Source organism: Hipposideros armiger, unplaced genomic scaffold, assembly GCF_001890085.2.
Source record: "Hipposideros armiger isolate ML-2016 unplaced genomic scaffold, ASM189008v1 scaffold_578, whole genome shotgun sequence".
In the NCBI taxonomy this organism is placed as follows: Eukaryota; Metazoa; Chordata; class Mammalia; order Chiroptera; family Hipposideridae; genus Hipposideros; species Hipposideros armiger.
In genome coordinates, this window is record NW_017731928.1 from 147,059 (window position 1) to 169,884 (window position 22,826).

The window sequence follows — 22,826 nt, forward strand, 5'->3', positions numbered from 1 at the left end:
GACCGTGCAGATGTCTTTGTCAGTCCATTTTATAGCAACACATTGAGTTTCTCTTGAAAGACGAGTTCATACAAAGGCGCAGAATGGAAGAGAATGTGAACTCTGTCCTCCTGGGCTTCAGGTGGGTGCTGGAGTCCTTCTCAGCCCTCAGCCTACATTGCTGCATTGCATTAAGATGGGAAGAAGTTCAGGAGGCCTTTTGGAGCCCACGGCCTCACACTGGTGATCTGCAGCCATGCTCTGTCCTCCATCCACAGCCATTGTTTGAACATAGGGGATTTCACATAAAATCAAAGTTTCCAGCTTCTCTTGAAAAAATGGGAAATGTCAACTTTGGGCTCCTGTTTCCACATGGCAGCAGTAGCCTGGAGTGGACAGTGGCTGCTCCCTCAAGATGGGACGTAAATTCTTTAACTGGATACAGTCCTCACGGCTCCTTTTTTCTAATCCTGAAAGATTTTTTTCATGGCCTCCACCTTTTTGTAGACTAGTGCTTCTCAAACTTTAGTTTGTAGACGCAGCACCTAAGAAGCGTGTTAACATGCCAGAAAACGTACTCTGACTCAGTAGACCTGGGTAGGGCTCGAGAATCTGCCTTTCTGACAGCACCAGATGCCCAGGGCTGCTGGTCCAAGGACCTTATTTTCCACAGCAACTTTGAGTTCTCAACATGGGCAAGTTTAACTTTCTTGTCATTTGGAATGCACATCATGCAAAGAAACACATGACTTGCCATTTTATAATCTCTGTAATACTTACCATTTATTTCAAATGTTTTCTTTTTAAAAGCAAGCTGGATGCGATCATGTTTTAAACTCCAAAGCCCGGAGAGATAAATGTGGGGTTTGTGGTGGTGATAATTCTTCGTGCAAAACAGTGGCGGGAACATTTAATACAGTGCATTATGGTAAGAATCTGTTCCTGAGAACCGTAAGGAGGAAAATGGTCAAAGTTTAAAAATTGTTCACCATGTGTAACATGTAAAAAGTATTAATGTCAAGCATAAAATCAGTCTTGTTAAGGTACATTACCCATCCGGCTATAAGGCTTCTAATAGTGAGAGTTATATTATGTTCCTTTGGTGCTCACATTTTACTCCATGCTTAGAGAAAGTGAACCATGCTACAGAATACTGAATTTCTACCAAATTCTTTTCAGGTTACAATACCGTCGTCCGAATTCCAGCTGGTGCTACTAGTATCGACGTGCGGCAGCACAGTTTCTCAGGGAAATCAGAGGATGATAACTACTTAGGTGAGATGGGCACCCCTTGCCATTTGCAGGAATTCTGGTTCTCTCATACTAACTACTTCCTTTTCCCTGTTGCACACAAAGAGCTTTCAGATGTCATGTATTTTTATAAAAGATGTTGATCTTGAAATTTATTATTTTATTTCTCCCTGGTATGTACACCGTCAGAGTATCGATGTAAGAGTCATGTGGTTGTACTTGTCAATATTGAGGGATTTACTCTGCATCTTAGAAAATAGAAAGGCCCTAAATCAAATTTTGAAAGTACTTGCCTTGTAAGTTTAGCATAAATCATTACTCTTTGAGTCTTCTTTTTCTTTTTTTTTTTGAAAATCTGTCCTGTGGATAACACGCTTGCAAATGTTTTATGAGAGGTATTACTTGGCTTAATTTTTACATTATCAACTCTAACCAGTAGCAGACCACTGGTGGACTTACTCAATATTTCATTGTGCCTGATGATTCCAAAGAGTTCTACAGTGACGATATGTTCCTCTGTCATCATAGAAGGGCCCACCTCTTTACTGTATAGGTTCTTCATCTTACTCTCACCATGCTCAGGCACAGGATTAATTCATGTCTATTCCTCACATTTAAACCACAACACACCAACAACCCTGTTCACTTTCAACAGCTTGCTCATCCCAGTCCCACTTCAATGTATCATTCCGTAAACTGCAGTAAGAGATTAAGAAGTTTGCTCAACGATTTTTAATTAAAAGGAGGACATGGGGAGTGGAATCATGATGGAAGGGATTTAGGTGGTCGCTCTGCCCAACCAGACTCCTCCTAGCCGCGCAGAGCAGCATGGCTTGCACCCAGGTCTGGAGACAGTCGGGACAGCCTTGCTAGGCAGTCAGTTTTTAAAGGACATGAATGTACTAATGTACTTTGTTTCTTATACTGTCCAGACTGAAACTCTATTTATCCACCTGAGTACAACCTTTGGCTTACCCCAAACATTTGGACATATTGAGCTAATAAATAAGTATTAGTTGAGTCAAAATAGAATCTGTATCAATATTGAGGAATGTCTGCATGAAATCCTTCATAAGATAGACAGTGATCCTTCAGTCAGACATGCTAACAAAGTAAAATATTTATACATCACTCCCTTATAGCTTTTTCTGCAGTGTATCATCATTCAATCAGTCATTTATTTACTATGTGCCAGGCACTGTGAACAAAACAGAACAAAAAATTAAAAAATAGGAATCTCTGTTTTCTTGGAGCTTACTATTTAGTGGGAGTAGATAAACAATAACTTAATGGATAAGCAAACTCTATACTGTTAGAAAAGGGCTGTTGGAATACTGAGGCTGGGGTGGCAATAGTGGAACTGAAGTGAATGTCTGAAATGTAGCAAGAGATAACAAGATACCTGGGGGAAGATCATCCTAGGCAGAAGAACAGCCAGTGCAAAACCCTTGAAGGAGTAGTATGCCTGCATTGTTCCAAGAACAGAGGGAGGCCAGCATGGCTGCAGCTGAATAAGCACAAACTCCTAGATGAGGTTAAATGGGTATCAGGAGCAGATCATAAAGGGTCATCTAACTATTGAAAGAATTATACTCTGAGAGACATGAGGAGCTACTAGAGGTTTTGAACCGAGAAATAATGTATAGTCCTATTTCTATTTTCAAAGGAGCACTCTGGCTGTTATACTGAGAATAGATGGTGGGAAAGGGTATAAGGTAGAGCGGGAAGACTAGTTAGGAACTTTTTGCAATAATCCATGAGAGAGATACTGGTGATTTGGCCCCAAGTAGTAGCAATGGAGGTGTGGTACGTGGTAAAATTTCTGAATATCTTTTGAAGGCGGAGGCATCATAGTTTGTTCATGGATTGAATATGGTGTGTGAGAGAAAGAGAGGGTGACTCCAAGGTTTTAACCTGAGCAACTGAAAGGGTGAAGTTACCATGACTGAGATGAGGCAACTTGTTTCTTATTTATCCATATGACCACTAGTGTTTTAAGGTCAGATGCTGTGTCTTTTTATCTTTACCTCCTGATATAAAGCCTACACATGATGCTAAGTACAAGATTGCTGAATTGTTGAACAACTATTGCTTATGCTGTCTTTACTGAGTACCTACTATGTGCTTAATAGAAGACGGGATTATTATGGAAATAGACAGAATCATCCCTTCTTTTAAAGACCATAAAGCCTTACTTAGAATCAGTTACTCAGTGGCTGAATGAGCTTTCCACATCCTAAATACCTATTGGGTTATCGGAAAAGTCATGATGCATTTTTGCAATGAAAAACAGAAAAAAATACATCATGACTTTTCCGACAACCCAATAAATGAGTGGTGACTTTATAAGAGAGCTAACGAAGTTCTTGGGGACACATTTGAAATTGTTTTTTGGCAATCTCACATTTCTCATTCTACCCCTGTGCAAAATGGGTCAAGCATTTTCCTTCATGCACTGGATCATAAATTTGAACATGTGACTGCGGTGGCCTTACTACTTCCTAATTAAATCCAGCAGCTTTGCTTGCACCGTCCTTTATAAATTAATTTCCTGAGAGCTGAAAGCCATGCTGACCTACTCCTTTCTTCTCCTTGAAAGGGAGAAGGATTCTCCCTTTATTCTCTCCTTCTTGGAAAAATAATCTTCCAAGCAGTGGCCTGAGTTCAATTCAACTTCATCAACCAGGGCAGGCGCCTGAATTGAGGAGGCCCTCCCGATAAACTTTTATTACTCACTGGAGGTTTCTTAATCTTCTTGTAAAGAGTGAAAGCAAAATTAAAGATTTGTCATCTGAGACAGGAAGTCTGAGGCAGCCATGGCTCTTTAATGGAATGTTATGATAAAGTCACCTGTTAGCAAAAGTCTCTCTGGATGTACCTGAAAAGTGTGCAAGAGTAGATGGCAAGTCACAGTTCACTGGGTGTGAAAATCGAGACCTCAGAGCCTTTGAACCTTGCAGTGGTTTCTTAAGTTGGGAAGAGCATGATGTCATCAGATCTGGCATGTGTAAATGTTTACTCTTGGCTTGAAGGAAGGTGCAGTAAATTCTCTTAAGGTTTAAAAACCCACAGTTGAGCCTTACTCAAGTCCAGTGACAGCTGCTCCGTTGCTAAGCAGTCTTCATCCTGATCCCTCTGACGTTTTTAAAGGTCAGCCAAGCCATCCTCTTTCCACATGTTTTGGTGAGGGAGCAATTTCCAGGAGAGTGGGCCTTTGTAACAACCCAGCTCTGATGGGTGAAATGGGCGGGAAACCAACCCAGGAAATTAGCTCCTCTAATCACATTAGTGGGAGGCTGGGCAGTAGACTCTTGTTTTCAGGAAACTATTTCACAAGGTACCGAAGCAGAAAGTCTCCTTGTCAAAGGTCGTCCTTTCACATAGACCCCTCCCTCCTGTTGGGTGAGAGCCAAGCTGAACCCAGTGCCACCATGTTTGTATTTCTTTAGGAGAAAAAGGAGCAGTTTCCGTGATACTTATTTGTCTCCAGTACACTTAGCCCTTAATTAGTTGTGGCAATGGGAGAGCAGGAATTGATTCAATTCAAGATAAAGCAGGAACTTCATTTTACCTGATGACTCCTGTCTCACTCCTTACTGACTGTCGTCTGGGGCCAGGAGCCTGCAGTGAAGGGTGAAATGGTGCAGTCAACATAAACATGAAAGGAAGCCTGGACACATTGGAAAGGAGCCTCAGAATTCACCTAGAATGAACGATCAATTGCTTTTTGAATACGAACAAAACTGGATTATCACTTAATTTACAGAGCTGGCCTTGTGACATCTCATTTCCCCCTGTTAGTGAGACATCAGCTGGGTAGCTAGCAGGCAACTTCACTTGAAAGAACTGAGTGATTTGGTTGGCAGCACATCCTGCCATCACCATGTAGGTGACCCACATAGGAGGCAGCTTTGGGATGCCTGAGGTGCCGAGGAAACAACCTCATCTCCAATCAGTGACCCGTTGAAACGCCTGCATTGTGCATGGCTGGTGGGTCTCACTGCAGGAGCTGCAGGGAGACGAGGTTGTCAGAGGTTTACACTGACAAGGAAATGGTTATTTGGCTGGAAGCACTCTGTTCTTCTTGTCTTGAATGTCAGGTTCAATCAATCACTCCTTCTTTCAACGTCATCGATTGAGCACCTACTATGGGCTGGGATCTTTCTGAGCCTTATAAAAGTACATTTTTAAATGGATGCTTTACTGAAGGGGCTCATGCAGTCTACCAAAACAAAAAATTTAAGTTTTCTTTAAAACCTGTAGCTAAACATACTTGGTTTCTATTTGTACATAAGTGAAAGAATGCATGAACTCATTCACTTATTTAACAAACATTTGTTGACTTCCTTTTTGGAAAACTTTAGTGGTTAACAGACTTTAGAGACACTTCTATGATGAGAAGTCACCTGGCCCCTGGAAGGTATTTTACTAATATTTAAGTCATGCTTTTCTCACCCATAAGTTAGGCATCTATAAGGGTATGATCAAGAGACAGTGCATATAAAGGCCTTATGATCTGCCAGGAACAGAAGCCTATATGTCCTGTCATGCTTAATGTTCTTAACAATTCTATGAGAAACCCATTATACAGAGGAAGAAACTGAGGCTTAGAGAGGTTAAGTAACTTACCCAAGATCACACAAACAGAAAGTAGGAATAACTGGAATCCTTACTTGTTTCATTTCAGACCCTACACCCTTAACCACTTCACTTTACTGTCCCCATGTAGAATAAAGTATGGCTGACCTGACCAGGCGATATGCATGACTGGAAATAGGTTTACTGGTGGAAGTGAATGGTGAGGCTGGGAAAAGAGGTCAGGATTAGCTTTGTAAAGAAACAGGAAAGTTATGCTAAGGAATTTGAACTAAATTCTGTAGGTAGTAGGGACTACCCAAGAATGTTGAGCTAAGAAGAAGCAGCCAAGATTTTGGAGGATTTTCAAAGTCTTTTTGAAAGCTTTCCCCCTGTATCACCACATTCTTTCCCACCATTTCAAATGGGGGCATCTTATTCTTCCCTCAGGGCCAAGACGGGGCTCACAAGGGTGGGAATTCTGATAAGTGCAGTCCTGGATTAGGGACAGAATTCCATGCACTTAACTCCCTGTAAAAGGTAGTCCTTGCCCCTGGGACAGGGTCTCCACCTGAGTGAACCCTGCGAGGTTCCCCTGTCCAAGGAAACAAGAGCCCTGCTGCCACTGAGCCACAAAGACTATTCAGAGCTTCATCTCAGTCCCCGTTAATCTCCACATAGAGGGCAATCTCTACTTTCCCTACATCCTTAGACCCCTTCTACATACACATTGCTCTGGCCTGCGTGGTAAAAGACAGCACGTTACTTGCATCAATGAAAGTTAGGTTAGGTTAGGGTTAGGGTGTCGCAAATACATAAGACATTTTGGCGACTCCCCATCCCACAACCAAGACAGATGTCATTGAAATGGTGCTGAGACATGAAGCTGCCAGCGACTCCTGCTCTGCATAGCTTCTTGGGCAGCTAGCACCAACTGATTAACACTGGTGCCTGGGACGAAACCTATCTGCTCTCCGTGAGTTAAATGTCACGTTCCCTTTATTCACCTAAATACATGTCAAGGGTTCCCTTCCTGCTGAGATTTGTTAATCATGCACAGTTTACAAACGGTAAGGAGACCTTTTTCTAGTGTGTTATTCAGAGCCCAAATTTTTAATAACTCTGATGACTGAATGCCAATTTCATATCCAGCCCAGTACTCAGGAGGATTTATTATCCAAGGACCAGGGTTACCAGGGGGGAAAAAAAAGGTAATTAAAACCAACCTTTTAATAGTAAACACTAGAAAGATAGGATTGGGATTTTGTCTTGAGAAAAAAATTAAAAAGTATGAAAATAAATGTATTTTTCCTTATGGTCAACAAAATTATGTTTTCATTTCAATCATGCCCAGGTTTTTGGTATAGAGAATAAACAATTGATAAATATTTTTGCCTGAGTTTTCCAGTCAAGTCATATGATAACAAAGTAGTACACCTTCACTTGACATTTGAATTTAACACTAAACTCTGAAACTGAGTCATTTTTATAAAAGCTTCTTGGGGCTTTATTCACTTTCTCAGTAGCCTCTCTTGACACTTTGATAAATAAATTCTTCCTTCTGAAAACAGCTGTCATCTCAGCTTCCTTGTCAATTTTCTTTCCTTTTCTTAAGTTTCTTACTGATCTGTCAGGTCCTCCATCGGCCAGTATTTTGGCACTTGACTCATGCAGTTCTCCAACATTATTTCTTCAGCTTCACTGATTGCTTCATCTTTTGGAAGATCTGCAGTAGATTCATTCATTCTTCCAAAGAAAGAATTTATTGAGTACCTGCCAAGGGCTTTCTCAGAAGCCAGGATATAGTAGGGAATATTTGGGGATTTCCCCAAATCCCTACCATAATGGGGCTTGCATTCATGCTTGGGGAGAGAGAGCGTGAACAAAGTACTATGAAGACAAATAAAGTGGAAAGTTGAATAAGGAGTATGACACCTGTGCTGGCAGTGGGAGGGGCGGGGTTCCCATTTTAAAACTAATGGTCTGAGATAGTGTATTAAACAGCTTTTATTCTTTTTTTTTTAATTGGGGGAGGGGAACAGTGTTGAGGAACTGGGGAAGGGGACTAGCCAAGTTGTTGTTCTTCAGTCTTCGTTGTGGAGGGTGCCAGTCGCCATCTGGCTGCCCATCAGAGCTCGTGGCCTCTAAGCTCAAGGTGCTGTGTTACAATCTTAGTTGCAGGTGGGCATAGCCACCATCCCATGCGGAAGTTGAACCCAGCAGCCTTATTGTTAAGAGCGCACGCTCTATCCACTGAGCCATCTGGGTGGCAGCTCAGCTCAATTTGCCGAGTTCACTCTTAGTTGCAGGTGGGCGTAGACTACCATTGAATAGGCAATCTTGTTATTATACCAGCTGAGCCATCCTGCCACGTGTTGGCAGCTCAGTGACAGCTCAGCTTGGGTGCAGCATCACTGGCCCATGTGGGAATTGAACCGGCGGCCCTGTTGCTCAGAGCTCGCACTCTTAAGCTAACTCTTAACCAACTGAGCCACTCGGCCAACCCCTGGACACAACTTTTATTCTTTAACAAATTATCTGAAAACATAGTGGCTCAGAACAACAAATATATACTATCTCCCAGCTTTTGTGTGTCAGGAATTTGGGAGCAGCACAGCTGGGTGTTTCAGGCATGAGGGGTCTCCTGAGATGGCCATCAAGGCTTCAGTTAGGATGGTGGTCACACCTGAAACTTGACCGGGGCTGGTGGACCCATTTCCCAGGTGCCTCACTCAGACGATACTGGCAGAAGGTTTCCATTCGCCTCTGTTTGCAGGAGGCCCCTCAGTGGGGCTGCTTAGGTATCCTTATAACATGGCAGCTGACTTTTTCTAAAACGAGAGATTCAAGGAAGAGCAAGATGGAGCCACACTGCCTTTGACCTGGGCTTGGAAGTCACACTGTCATTTCCACAATGTCCTCGTGATGACACAGTCAGTGCTATTTAGCATCAAAGGAGATGTGAGTGCTAGGAGGCAAGGGTCATTGGGCCCGTATTGGAGGCTGGCTACCACACTGGGCCTCACTGAAAAAGTGACATCATATTGGCCGTGGATTTTAAGATTCCAACATCTGTCAAACAAAGAAGACTAACAAAGATTCATTCAGCCCAACTAAATCTGATATTAAGCAGAGGGGTATATTTGTGTGGGAACCAATTTTGTAAGTGTTCAGTTGGCTGTACATAGTTTCAAGTCATAGCACTTTTGCTATGTAACTGTGGGGCTTGTCTAATAAACCCCAAGCTAATTATGATGCTTATATTTCACTTAATTTTGACAAACACCTTGAAGGCTAGGTGTTTTCATCTCTATTTTAGAGATAAAGAAATGGAGACAGAGTGAGGGAAAGTGAGGCAAGTGGCAAAAGTAGGATTTAAGTCCATGCCTGTTTGGCTGGAAAGTCCACACTCTTTGCACCCTGACTCTGCCTAGCTAAGTGTTATATTTCAAACAGCGAGTCATTGGCAGCAAATCAGTGAATTCTCTTTTTTCACCTGCAGCTTTATCCAACAGTAAAGGTGAATTCTTGCTGAATGGAGACTTCGTTGTCACTATGTCCAAAAGGGAAATCCGTCTTGGGAATGCCGTAATAGAGTACAGTGGCTCTGACAATGTCGTCGAGAGAATTAACTGCACGGATCGCATTGAACAAGAACTTTTGCTTCAGGTAAAAACTTGGCCATGAGCCCACCACCCTTTTCTTCCACTTGGAATCCCCGGACCTGCAAACATCCTCTCCATTTTGTCTGCACATCCCAGGTGTTGTCAGTGGGGAAGTTATACAACCCCGACGTGCGCTATTCTTTCAACATCCCAATCGAAGGCAAGCCCCAGCAGTTTTACTGGAACAGCCATGGACCCTGGCAAGTGTGCAGCAAACCCTGCCAAGGTATCAACGTTCAGATTGAGTTTGAGGGATTTGAGGAATACTTTTTTTGTTTGTTCGTTCTTCCAGTTTTGAGATATATTTGACATTACAACATTGTATAAGTTAAGGGTGCACAATGTAAAGATTTGATATATTGCAAAATAATGACCACCGTAAGTTATCATCCACCATCACATGTAATTATAAATTATCTTTTTCTTGTGATGAGAACTTTTAGGATCTACTCTCTTAGCAACTTTCAAATATACAAGATAGTATTGTTAACTGTAGTCACCATGCCATATATTATATCCCCAGGACTTACCTTATAACTGAAAGTTTGTAGCTTTGGCTACTTTCAATCCATTTTTCTCAACCCCTACTCCTCTGGCAACCTGTACCTCTGGCAGCCACCAATCTGACCTCTGTTTCTATGAGTTTGGTTCTCCTTTTAGATTCCACATTTCAGTGAAATCGTACAGCTCTTCTTTCTCTATCTAACTTATTTCATTTTGAGTTGTTTTTGAGTTAAAAAAAATGAATTGTTTAAAAATGTTTTATAAGAAACAGCCAAACACATGCAATTTATAAAACTTTCTATCTGCATGCATTCTCTAATCTCCACCCTCTGAGTCTGTCTTGTTACTTTTGGCTGGCAAGTTACGCTTTTTAAGGAGCACAGGATCTGTTAGGTTTCCTCATCCTACAAGGTTTGCACACCTGTAAAACCAAGTGAAATCAGCTCTTTGATTTCTCAGAGATATAGATGTGGTAGTTGTGTTATATTCTATTTGTTTCATTTTTTTTCTGTCTAAATTAAGGGTTAGCAAACCACAGCCAGGGGGCCAAAGCCAGCTCATTGCCTGCTTTTATAAATAAAATTTGATTAAACACAGCCACGCCATTTTCTTCCATGAGCAGCTGCTTTTGCCCTATAATGGCACAGTTGAATAGCTGCAACAGAGGTCATATGGCCCACAAAACTAACATTATTTACTATCTAACCCTTAAAAGGAACTGTTTCTCAACCCCTGGTCTAAATAGCCTATGGGATAGGTTTTTTCTGAATAATTTTTCCCCCCTGCTTAGGGGAGCGGAAACGAAAACCTGTTTGCACCAGGGAATCTGACCAGCTGACAGTTTCTGATCAAAGATGCGATCGGCTGCCCCAGCCAGAACCTGTTACTGAACCCTGCAGCACCGACTGTGACCTGAGGTAAGGCCCGTGTTTCTTTAAGGCCTTTACTACTGAGTTTTGAGGGTCTTGTAGGAGGTTCGCTGCTTATGAGGAGCAGAAGGAGGGATGTTGCCCCTTCCTTGTGTTTCTGTGAAAGAAGCATTAGCCAATCTGCCATCCCTCTAAACTGATTATCCACGACACATACCTGCAAATGTCTTATTCCTCTCCTAAGAATTAAAAATAGCTAATAGAGTGTGGCACTTGCCAAAAAAATTTCTCATTTGAGCACCACAACTCACTGCGTAGGTATTATTATGATTGAATCACATCTTATGGCAAAAGTTTGGCTTGAAAGTCAACAGAAAAAGGGGAAACTATCCATCAAAGAACCTGTAGCGTTCTGTATCCACCCAGAGTATATATCCCCTAGTAGAACATGAAAGTTGCAGTGCACTAAGGCGGAGTCATAGAAGGAATTAGAAGAAAATCTACATACGGAGGTCTAAAAAGCCAAAGAATTTTGTATTTAAGAAAAGTCTGAAATCTGAGGCAGCAAATGGTGGACGGGTGGAAAATTCTGAAGCTTTCCATTTGCCTGCTAGGTTGACTGTGTCATATTTGAATATTAAATAGCTTGGGGGCGGTACAGTATAGTTTGCATATCGGTTAAGTGCAGGTAAGATGAATTGCTGCTTTATCCTCCTTTTACAGAAGAGGAATTATAAATGTAGAATGGCATGGGAACTTAAGATCTCACCATTCATAAATAACAAAGTGAATACTTAAGCATTTTGCAGGTTCCACATCACCATGCCAAATCCTATCAAGTGGTATTGGCAGCCTGTATGCTACAGTGAAGATGATAAAGCATTCTCAAGGTTATGAGAGAAAAGAGGAGTGCTGTGATCAATTAGTGATGTCTGCCATGGGAACAGGAAGGGGAGACATGGCACGAGTGCCACATCTTTGCCAGTCCTGACCTAAGGTTTCTGACTTGGAGGCCCTGACTCTTCCCACCCCACTACACTTCCCCTCTACCCAGTGTCACTGACCAACTTGTTCATTGGCTTGTCAGAAAGCATTGACAGAAGTCTTTGTAGAAAGAAAAGCCCAAGGCATTAAAAAAGGAGATATTTATGCTAGGCAGTATTAATTCTTGTTACAGGTAATGTCCATATAAACCCGTTGCTTCAGCAAATTGAGCTAAATTAGAGTTAAAGGTCTTTTCAGAAAAATAATTAGTTAGCTAATGCTGGACTGAATTAATCACTGAAGTTTAGGGGGGGAAACATTGAATTGGTGCATATATTCCTTGAAGCACAACCTGAATAAATTGGGAAAGATGACATTTTCCAATTAGCCTTATATCAAATTATTGATAATGTCATTATATCACTAATAATTAGTAATTGATAGTAATTATATTATTCAGAGTGGTAACCACTCTGCAAGTTAATAGTCAACCATTTACTAAGAACTATTATTAACAGTTGTGTATTATCCTATTAATAGTGTAGTAATAAGATAGTCTTATATTAATTGGGTAGTTCTTATATATATATATATATATATATATATATATATATAAAATTTTATCCTACTAATATAATTAATAATATCCTATTATAATGTCCTATTATTTTATTAATAACCTATTAATCTTTAAAGAACACAATGACGTAAGTATTAATTATTCCCAATTAACAAATAGAAAAAGGAGAGGCTGAGAGAAGTTAAACAAATTGCCCAGGGTCACATGACTAGTTAGTGAAGGGACAGGATTTAAATGTGGTCTGTCTGACCCTTGAGCCTGTACTCTTTTTTTTTTTTTTTTAAGATTTTTGTTTTAATTGGGGAATTGGAGGGATGGGTACAGCGTTGGGGAATTGGGGGAAGGGGAACAGACAAATTGCTGTTGTTTTGTTCTTCGGTCTAGTTGTGGAGGACGTTGCTTCACTGGCCCAAGTTGGCACCATCATTGCACTCTTCCCAGGCGAAGCACATCAGTCACTGGCTTCTGGACGGCCGCTCACTGCGGCTGCTGGCTACACACGGTAGCCCATGGCAACCCACTGCAGCAGGGGCTGCAGCCTATGCCGTCGCTGGCAACTCACAGGCAGCCCAGCTCCAGGTTGAGCCATTATTCAGCATCTTAGCTGCAGAGGGCAGTGTCACTGGCCCTCATATGTGGGATCCGAACCAGGGCCCTCTGGCATCCCAAGCCAGTTCTTAACCATCATGCCATTCGGCCGGCCCGAGCCTGTACTCTTAAACCCTAGGAGAAAGCTGTTTTCATTTTTAATTCAGTCATAATGAGTGATACTCATTGATTGCATTCTTTGTAGCTTTTCTCTGTTTGTGAAAAGAAATAACTCCCAGGAATTTCCTGCTCATCCCTGTTCCCTACCTTCCTTGGACCCCTTAGCTGTCATTTCTCAACCGACTGAATCAGACTGAGCTGGGAGAGTCTCAAATGATAAATGTAGATACTGTGGAACTCCTGTATGTAGCACTAAGCATACTCATAATTGTAGGGAAGGGAAGTTTGTCAAAGCACTTTGAGGAATAGAACATGACCATAAAAAAATATAAATGATTCTTTAAAAAACCTGCTTAAAGTTTACCCAAGCAGCCCCCGTTTGAGATAAAGTTTGAACCATTATTTCAAGAAACTAAAAATTTCACTTCAAACAGATTCCAAAATAAGCCATAATTGAGTTTGTAATGAAGCTGGCTAGTATGATGTTCTTTCTCCAAAGGTTCTCCTGCACTAGAAGCTTTCAGATGTAAAACAAAAACTAAAGCAAATTTTAGAAAGCGAATGCATTGAAAGGTAGCCTCGAATCCATGAGGCTTTTATGTAGAATTATACAGAAGATCTCAACTGGATTTCTCCTCAAACTATTATTGGTTTATGTGGAGTTACGTGACACTTAGAACATGGCTGGAGAATAAAACACCAAGAGTAATAAAATAATAGTAATAGCTACCCATCTTGCATGGGTGCCATGTGTGTTAAATGCTACACATGCCTTGCCTCATAGTCTTCCCAGTAGCCCTGTGAAGTGGATCCTATTTTCCCCCACTTTACAGATGGGAAGCTGAGTCTCGGTGAGGTCTATTGACCTGCCCAGGGTCAATAGCTAAAATGTGTCAGAGCTTGCATTCACACCCAGGTCTTTCTGATTCCATAACTCATCCTCTGACTTTTATTAAAAATCCTTTCACGATACCTAGGTAAAACCAGGGCTTAAAATCTATTCATGTTATCTATTGGGTCGTTGGGAAAGTCATGACATATTTTTCTATGTTTTTCAATGCAAAAATGCGTCATGACTTTACCGACAACCCAATAGTAGATGTGCAGAAGTGCTATTCTGAATTCCCCATTTGGAGAAAGCCACCTTTTTTTATATTTAAAAAAGAAATACTTAGACTTTCCTGAGAGCAAAGGGGGACAGCAGCTCAGGGAATAGGTTTGGATGATAGTAGTATCTCTGGCTGATTAAAGAAAAGAAGGTGAAGGAATTGTAGCCATGTCTTTTGGTAGAAATGTCTGGTAAAAATGACAGACCTTAGGAGTAAGAATTTAAAAATGAAATGAAAAAAAGGAGAGTTAAGGATTAACTTATAAAGCCTGGTAACTAGGCAGGTGCATGCTCACATCTGAAATTAAATAGATCGTATTTATTTGTCATCATTCAAACTCATATCTTCATGGGTCTTATGGACTGTTGGAAAAATATTGTTCACTGAAAAACATACAAAGACGCAAACTGAGCCCAAAGAACTTGTTCCATCTTTCTTGTCAACCTGACAATTGCTATAATTGTGATTGATATTAATTACTGCCAAGTGGCTGAATGCAAAACTGAAAGACTGAAGATTGTTATTGATTGGTCAAACTCTAAAATAGTTTTTCCTAAAGCATGTTTATGGAACACTAGCTCCACAAGACAGCCCATGGTGGACCAGAATGTCTGAGAAGCTTCACTGACTTATCTCCTCGCCGAGGTGGAGATTCATAATGCTGATTAATGTTTTGAAGGCCCTGAAAAACTCTGCAATATAGAACCCTGATTAAATCATTAGCTCCCCAAATTATTTAATGCCCCACACACCCACAGAGACCACACTATTTTGGTTTTTACTTATTAACAAATACTTTGCTTTTCTGAAATATAGTAATAAAATATAATTGTTACATGAAAGGAACTGAATGAATTCAAAACACTGAAGTTGAGACAACCTTACAGGGAGACACTGTGAAGCATAGAGATGATAGCATTTTGAGAAGAACTTTCCCAAGGCATTGTGTGACCTTTTGGAGACTCTCCAAGGCTCTCTGCTCAGATTCCGGGGATTGTGTGAATATCAAGGAGACTCTTCTATACTTTTCCAGGCTGAGCCGCTGGAGTGCTTTCATGTGGGGGCAGGACTCCGGCCTCCATTATCCAGGATGGAAAATGGCCTTTCCACAAGGAAATGGTGATGAAGGCAAAGAGAAGGTAGCCAAGAATCGCAGGGCAAATGAAAGTTCTAGATGCTTCTGTTGAATGGGTCCGCATTTTTGCCTCATTTCCTTTGGGAAGTGAGAGCTTGCCCTGATTAAACTTTGACAGGATGAGATAAAGCATTGTTTTACCGTCCCTCCTTTCACATGTTCAGGTTAGAACAAAGTTCCTAAAATACTTTGTCACTCTAACGGAAAATCTCAGTAGCCTGCTTTACATGCCAAATGTGGAAGTAGGTCAACTCTGACCTACTTTTGAGCATTTGTGAGAAATTCCAAGATAGACATGTGTCCAGTACTCCTATTTTCTTCCTGAGTCCTCCCTCTGGACAGGTGAGGACAGAAAAATTCTTAGAGCATTGGTGTTCACCAAACCACCGATTTTCTGAGCAGCAGAGAATTAACAGTCAAGAGTGACTCCAAATGAAGATTATAAAGACATTAATCTTTTTGGATTGCTACATTTAATCAACAAAATATATTTCAAGTTCACTTATTTAGACTATTCTATTCAGTTTAAGCATTTTTTTTCTTTTTGAATATAAACATTGATCATGTTCCTCGGGCATTAAAAGTACCAGTCAATTTATTATCCCATTCTGAGCACCTATTGTATGCCAAGAAAGGCTTACGTACTGTAGATACAAAGGTACAGTAGGTGCCAAAGATTTGTAGACTTGAATCTCATTTTTTAAATGTATATCATGGAGCAGTGAGGTATGAATAGCAGGTGGAGCACAGAGGATTTTTAGGGCAGTGGACATATTCTGTATGATACTATAATGATGAATACATGCCGTTATACATTTGTCCAAATCCATAGAATGTATACCACCAAAAGTGACCCTGATGTAAACTGTGGACTGTGATAATGATGACTTTGATGTAGGTTCATCCATCATAACAGATGTACCGCTCTGGTGGGGATGCTGGTAATGGAGGAGGCTCTGAGTGTGTGGAGGCAGGGGCCTGAAATCTCTGTACCTTCCTCTCAACTTTGCCACGGGCCTAAAGCGACTCTAAAAAAATAAAGTATTCTTTAAATTGTGTAATTGAGTTGCATAGACTATGTATGGTCCACGTCTTCAAGGATCTTACAGTCTTTATTCACAGATAGTAATGTAAACAGTTTAGCACGCTTGAAATTCACAATTGCAGTCCAAATTATCCATTCCTTTGTTAATTCACAGAATGTTCAGTGAGCACTTTCTAGCCCACAGAAAGGAGATTTCCTAGAGAGAGTTTCTAACAGTGGTTCTCTGCTAGAAGCAGTCTACTTGATAAATGAAATGCTGGGTAGCGTGAACCTTTTAAATATAAAATTGTTGTTTTTGCTTTGTTGAATTCCAATGTCTTTTTTCTTTTTTTTCTTTTTGGTTGCTTGAATTTTAGATTGACTCTATCAGGGGAGGATCTTCACAAAGATAGAACCTCTGGTTATCACTCTGTGACTTCTATGTACATTGGCAGCCATGAAAAATACAGAGATATGTTGGTTTAAAATTGGATTTCAGCAACTGACTGTGACTTTGGGTTTTGTGGTATTTGAGTTAAGGAAGAAAAATGAACTCAACTCTGACACCAGTTGAATATAGATAAGACTTATATGTATTTAACAGAAATGCTGGTTTCTCCCCATTGTTATGCACAGGTGGCACGTTGCCAGCAGGAGTGAATGTAGTGCCCAGTGCGGCTTGGGTTACCGCACACTGGACATCTACTGTGCCAAATATAGTCGGCAAGATGGGAAGACTGAAAGGGTTGATGACAGTTTTTGCAGCAGTCACCCCAAACCAAGCAACCAGGAAAAATGCTCTGGAGAATGTAACACAGGTGGTTGGCGCTATTCTGCTTGGACAGAAGTAAGTTGGTTCTCTCTCAAACAGAATCTCCTTCTTGAATGCTGTCTGATAAGTTGATGGTGACAAATCAACAAATTCATTAGTTAGGGCTGTGTGGAGAAGCCCCATTTAGCTGTACAATAAAGACTACCATGATTTATTTATAATGCCTGGCTCCACTCAAATTCTACAGAAAAGTGCATCACGATTAATTTGTAATGTCTGAGATGGCCACGGCATGTGGAAAATTGGGAGTGGTGGAACAACTCAACCAATCACTTTTTCCATACCCCATGGGCCATTTTCCATTTCATTTTCCTATGTCTATTTGCTAATACTTTCTGTAAACCTGGTAAATAAATTGATAACACGAAAAGAGAGCCACAGAATAACAACTAGAATTGGCCAGGGTTGGTTGGTGGGTTGTTTCTTAAGATCTGGCTGAGACAAGTCAGCATAGCCAGGATTTTGAGCATGCTTGATAAGAAACTCAGCAACGGATTGATGTAGATTTTTATCTTCTCAGTGTTCTAGAAGCTGTGATGGTGGAGCCCAGAGGAGAAGGGCTATTTGTGTCAACACACAAAATGATGTGCTGGATGACAGCAAATGCACCCATCAAGAGAAGGTCACCATTCAGAGGTGCAATGAGTTCCCCTGTCCACAGTGGAAATCGGGAGACTGGTCAGAGGTGAGATGGGAGGTCTGTAATAACAGCCCTAGGTCTGACTGATACTCTAATTTTGAGTCTCCCCTGGCTTGTTCAAGGTTAAACCTACTGTACCTTTCTCACACACACACCCCCAACCCCTGCCACCCTGTCCTCTACCCTCTCCATGATTGTGGTACTGGACGTGGCAGGTCCACTGGCGACCTCAGAGGCACAGTGGGTTTAGCTGGATCACCGGCCATAGCAGCTTCTGTTTGTGATTTTGAAGTTCTGGTCCCTCGTCTTTTCTCCTCTTTGAGCCCTTGCTAAGTCACTGTAAAGGAAATTGGGGCTTTAGGAATTATAAAAATATACTGGCTTAGAGCTGAAGTGGAAGATGAGGTTTCCTACTTCCTCATCTTTCAAACAGGAGAATTAGACCCCAGGGAGTGACCTATCTGACTTATCCATCCAGTTGCCAGTGGAAACTTGGAGAAAAGAGAAAGGACCAGACTGAGTATTCCAGATTTATGCCTTTCTCATCCCTTACCTGATGAAGCATAAGGCACACCATCCATTATCGAACACAGGTAGCCCCAGGACAGTGAGAGAAAGGAAGTGGGGCCTCTTCCTTGCTTTTATAGTAGTGTTAGCACTCACTATTAACGTAGCCCTGTGAGACTCTCACTGAGCAGGACTCCTTCCACCTTCCTTCTGGGAGAGCCAGTGGAAGGGGAACGGAAGTTCCCTTATTTATGGGCCAGGCCAGGAATGTGGGGAAAGAGGTGTTTCCCTACTAATAGTTTCTGTGTACATTCCCTTATCCATGCAAGCAGAAGGTAACTGTTTACTTTCAACATCAAATAAAATGTGACTCTTAAAAGGATACTGTTGGGCTGGCCAAGTGGCTCAGTTGGTTAAGAGCTCGTTCAAGGGTTTGAGCTCTGAGCAACAGCGGTTTGAGTCCCGGCCTGAGCTGAGCAGCCGCTGAGCTGCCAACAGGTAGCAGGATGGCTCAGCTTAAAAAAAAAAAAAAAGTATACTGTTAATGCCCCTGAAATGGCAGACAAGTAACAGGGCATGTGATTAACAGTTTCTGATTCCTGGGTAAATTAACAACGAACCTAATGCTTTTATTCTATGTTAACAAGCCACCTTATCTTAAACTCTAGTGTTGGTTAAAAAGAGATGAAAGAAGGTATTAGGTTTTTCTTAGATAGCTAGTATTAGCTGAAGTACCATTTCAAATTAACAAACTTTTGCAAGAATGCTTGATCAATTGGAAGAGCGGTTCTCAACCTTCCTAATGCCGCGACCCCTTAATACAGTTCCTCATGTTGTGGTGACCCCCAACCATAAAATTATTTTCCTTGCTACTCTATAACTAATTTTGTTACTGTTATGAATCGTAATGTAAATATCTTTTCATTTTCTGATGGTCTTAGGCGACCCCTGTGAAAGGGTCGTTCGACCCCCAAAGGGGTCGCAACCCACAGGTTGAGAACCGCTGAACTGGAAGCTGGAACTATCAAACTATATTACATATTCAGTATGATCCAACATTTTGTAGCTAGAGAAGAAAACAGCAAAATAATTATGTTAATGATTATCTCTGGGCAGTGAGATTTTTGGATCATAATAGTTTTCTTTTATGTTTTTTGTATTTTTCAAGTTTTTTATAATGAGCATAGATTATGATTATATTTAACATTTATTAAATGAACATGTGGTGCGCACGTCACCTGAATTTGTTTTCAGTTAGTTTGCACTGTTCTTTGCAGTAGGGACTATTGTCCCTATTGGACAGATGAGAAAACTGAGGTATAAACAGGTCACTTGCCCTCTGGATTAAAACCCAGGTTGGTCTGACTGATAAGTTCCCCACACTTAACTCCTACACTAGAAAACCATGAATGCCGTTCTTCAGTATTTCAGAGCATGGTGCTGTGTTGTTTACTCTGTGCTTGAAACTGGCCCAGAGCCTGTATAAATACTGAATGAATGAGTGAATGAGCGAATGAATGAATGGAATGAGCCTTGCTATATTTACAAATTGCTGTGGGAGAGAAGAATTGCTGTGGGAAAAAAGCACACCTGTTCCTGCTAGTCAATGAGTAACCCCTGGGACCCACACTTCTTGGCAATGACCCTGACTGGCTGTGCTTTTCATTCCAGTGCCTGGTCACCTGCGGAAGAGGGCACAAGCACCGCCAGGTCTGGTGTCAGTTTGGCGAAGATCGATTAAATGATAGGACCTGTGACCCTGAGACCAAGCCGGCCTCCATGCAGACCTGTCAGCAGCCAGAATGTGCGTCCTGGCAGGCGGGTCCCTGGGGACAGGTATTTGAATGATAAAGTTCTTAACTACATTCTTTCCTTTTTATCTGAAGAGGGCTTGCAGCTGGCATTCCAGGGCAGGGATTTTACCATGTCTGTGACTTGCACTATACCTCTGTGGCTTTGAGTCAAGCATGAGAAACTCTGCAACCATTTTGTGCCACTTCCAGGGTTGCCTTTCAGCAGCTGACTGTTACACAACGTGCATGTCTCCACCCTTGGGTTAGAACTAGACTGAGACATGAGCATCTGAACAATGCACAGCAGAGCTTGTGTTTGGTTGATGTTATCTTCCAGCATACCCTCATGGGTCTGTTACAGAAAATGTGATCCAGCACCAGCATCTTTGGCAGGAGGGTCTGGACAGGGATTTGGATGGGATGTTTTGGCTCCCAACATCACTTTTCCAAAGCTCATCTCTCATAAATAAGTCAGACTCTTCAAACAGAATTAATTAGATCAAAGGTTGCAGAATTATCTTGCTTTGAAAGCATCTTTTCCGAGTCCTCTAGTCTGTAGGCTTTAAGTCTTAACTTGACCTATGCTTAAAGGAGACAGTGGAAGTCTCCCTTGGACTTGCATTTGAGAAGCCACTACTCTTCAAATTAAGTCTTTCCTAATATAGAAGCAAAAAGCATTCTGGGTACTGTTTAAGTAGCTCACCAGGTTCCCAAGAGAAGCAGAGCTGCTGTCTGCTGTCACTTACGTCATCTCTTGAAGAATGACTGTCCCTCCACCCTGTCCAGTCCCAGCTCCAGTCACTTCAGTTTTCTAGCTTGTCTTCATTTCCAGTACACACGCAATACATGAGAACAGCTTTATCACTGCACCCTGACAGTTTCTGTCATTAATGTTGACAGTCTTCTGAATCCTCATTACCCAGCATCCCCAGTCAGCATGGCTGATCATGTCCGATCATTCTGCATAAACGGGAGAGTCCACTTACACCTCCAAACTTGCCTCTGCTTTGTCTACATCTGTGTAACTCTTAGGGAATAGTAAAAGGAAAAATACACAACTCAGGGTCACTGTTATAACTTGAATATAACGTCTTTTAGAACTGATAGACCTGTTTTTTATCCCTGTCTACACCATGCCAATCCTAACCAGCGATTTGTTCTTCCTTTGACTGGACATGCAATTCAGGGCAACAGACTTTTTAAAAGTATTATTTAAGAGTAGTTCATGTTCACAAGAGACATTTTGCAAAATGTGATTTAGCGAAAAGAAGAAAACCAAATACACTCCTAACTCTATACTGCAGAGATTGGTAGTGTTCATATGTTTATGATTTTCTTCTAATACTTTGAAACTACCATTAACATTGAATTTTGGTTTTTTTAATTGAAGTAAAACTCATGCAACAAAATTAACCATTTTAATGTGAACAAATCAGTGGCATTTAGTACATTCTTAATGTGCAATCACCACTTCTACCTAGTTCCAAAACATTTTTATCACCCCAAAATACTCATTAAGCAGTTACACCCTGTTCACCTTTCCTTTTAGCTCCTATAGTCCACAATCTGCTTTCTACCTCCATGGATTTACTTATTCGAAGTGTTTCATAAATGGAATCAATACAATATGTGACCTTTTGTGTCTGGCTCATTCATGTGTTCAAGGTTCATCCACGCTGCAGCACACATCTTTACTTCTTTCCTTTTTATGGCTGCATCATTTTCCGTTGTGTAGATGTACCGTATTGTTTATCCATTCATCCCACATTGGACATTTGGGTTGTTTGCACCACCTGGGTACTGCGAATAGTGCTGCTATGACTATGCATGTATGTATTCTCTTTTTAGTACCTGATTTCACTTCTTTTGGGTACATACTCAGAAGTGCAGTTGCAGGATCATGTGATAATTCTGTGTTTAACTCTTTAGCTGCCAGTTTTCCACAGAGCCTGTACTATTTTACATTCTTACCATCAATATACTAGGGTTCCAATTCATCTACATCCTTGCCAACACTTGTTATTTTCCTGCTTTTTTTTTTCAGCTGAGCCATCCTGCCACCTGTTGGCAGCTCAGCGGCAGCTCAGCTCAGGCCAGGACTCGAACTGCTGTTGCTCAGAGCGCACACTCTTGAGCGAGCTCCTAACCAACTGAGCCACTCGGCCGGCCCATTTTCCTGCTTTTTAATGATGACCTTCCTACTGGGTGTAAAGTGGTATCTCATTAGGGTTTTGACTTGTATTTCCCAAGTGACTTGTTGATCATCTTTTCATGTGCTTGTTGGCCGTTTTTTTTTTTTTCTTTTTTGGAGAAATGTCTATTCAAGTCCTTTGCCTATTTTTTTAAAAAAATTTGTAACTGTGATAAAATACACATAAAATTTACCATCGTAGCCATTTTTAAGTGTACAGTTCAGTAGTGTGAAGTATATTTACATTGTTGTGCAACTGATATCCAGAACTTTTTTTTTTTTTAAGATTTTTATTGGGGAATTTGGGAGATGGGAACAGTGCTGGGGAATTGGGGGAAGGGGAACAGACAGGTTGCTGTCGTTTTGTTCTTCAGTCTAGTTGTGGAGGACGTTGCTTCACTGGTCCAAGTTGGCACCATCATTGCACTCTTCCCGGGCGAGGCAGATCAGTCGCCGGCTTCTGGACGGCCGCTCACTGCG

General features: G+C 41.3%; 1 protein-coding gene across 1 annotated transcript in view; it reads left to right on the plus strand.

Moving 5' to 3' along the window:
- Window positions 1–22,826, plus strand: part of ADAMTS9 (ADAM metallopeptidase with thrombospondin type 1 motif 9) — a 175,043-nt gene that overhangs the window by 56,664 nt on the left and 95,553 nt on the right. The window contains exons 15-22 of the mRNA XM_019624086.1: window positions 790–907; window positions 1,159–1,254; window positions 9,308–9,474; window positions 9,567–9,696; window positions 10,765–10,891; window positions 17,020–17,230; window positions 17,736–17,900; window positions 20,034–20,198. Coding sequence (XP_019479631.1) covers window positions 790–907; window positions 1,159–1,254; window positions 9,308–9,474; window positions 9,567–9,696; window positions 10,765–10,891; window positions 17,020–17,230; window positions 17,736–17,900; window positions 20,034–20,198 — 1,179 coding nt within the window. The remainder of the gene's footprint in view (window positions 1–789; window positions 908–1,158; window positions 1,255–9,307; window positions 9,475–9,566; window positions 9,697–10,764; window positions 10,892–17,019; window positions 17,231–17,735; window positions 17,901–20,033; window positions 20,199–22,826) is intronic.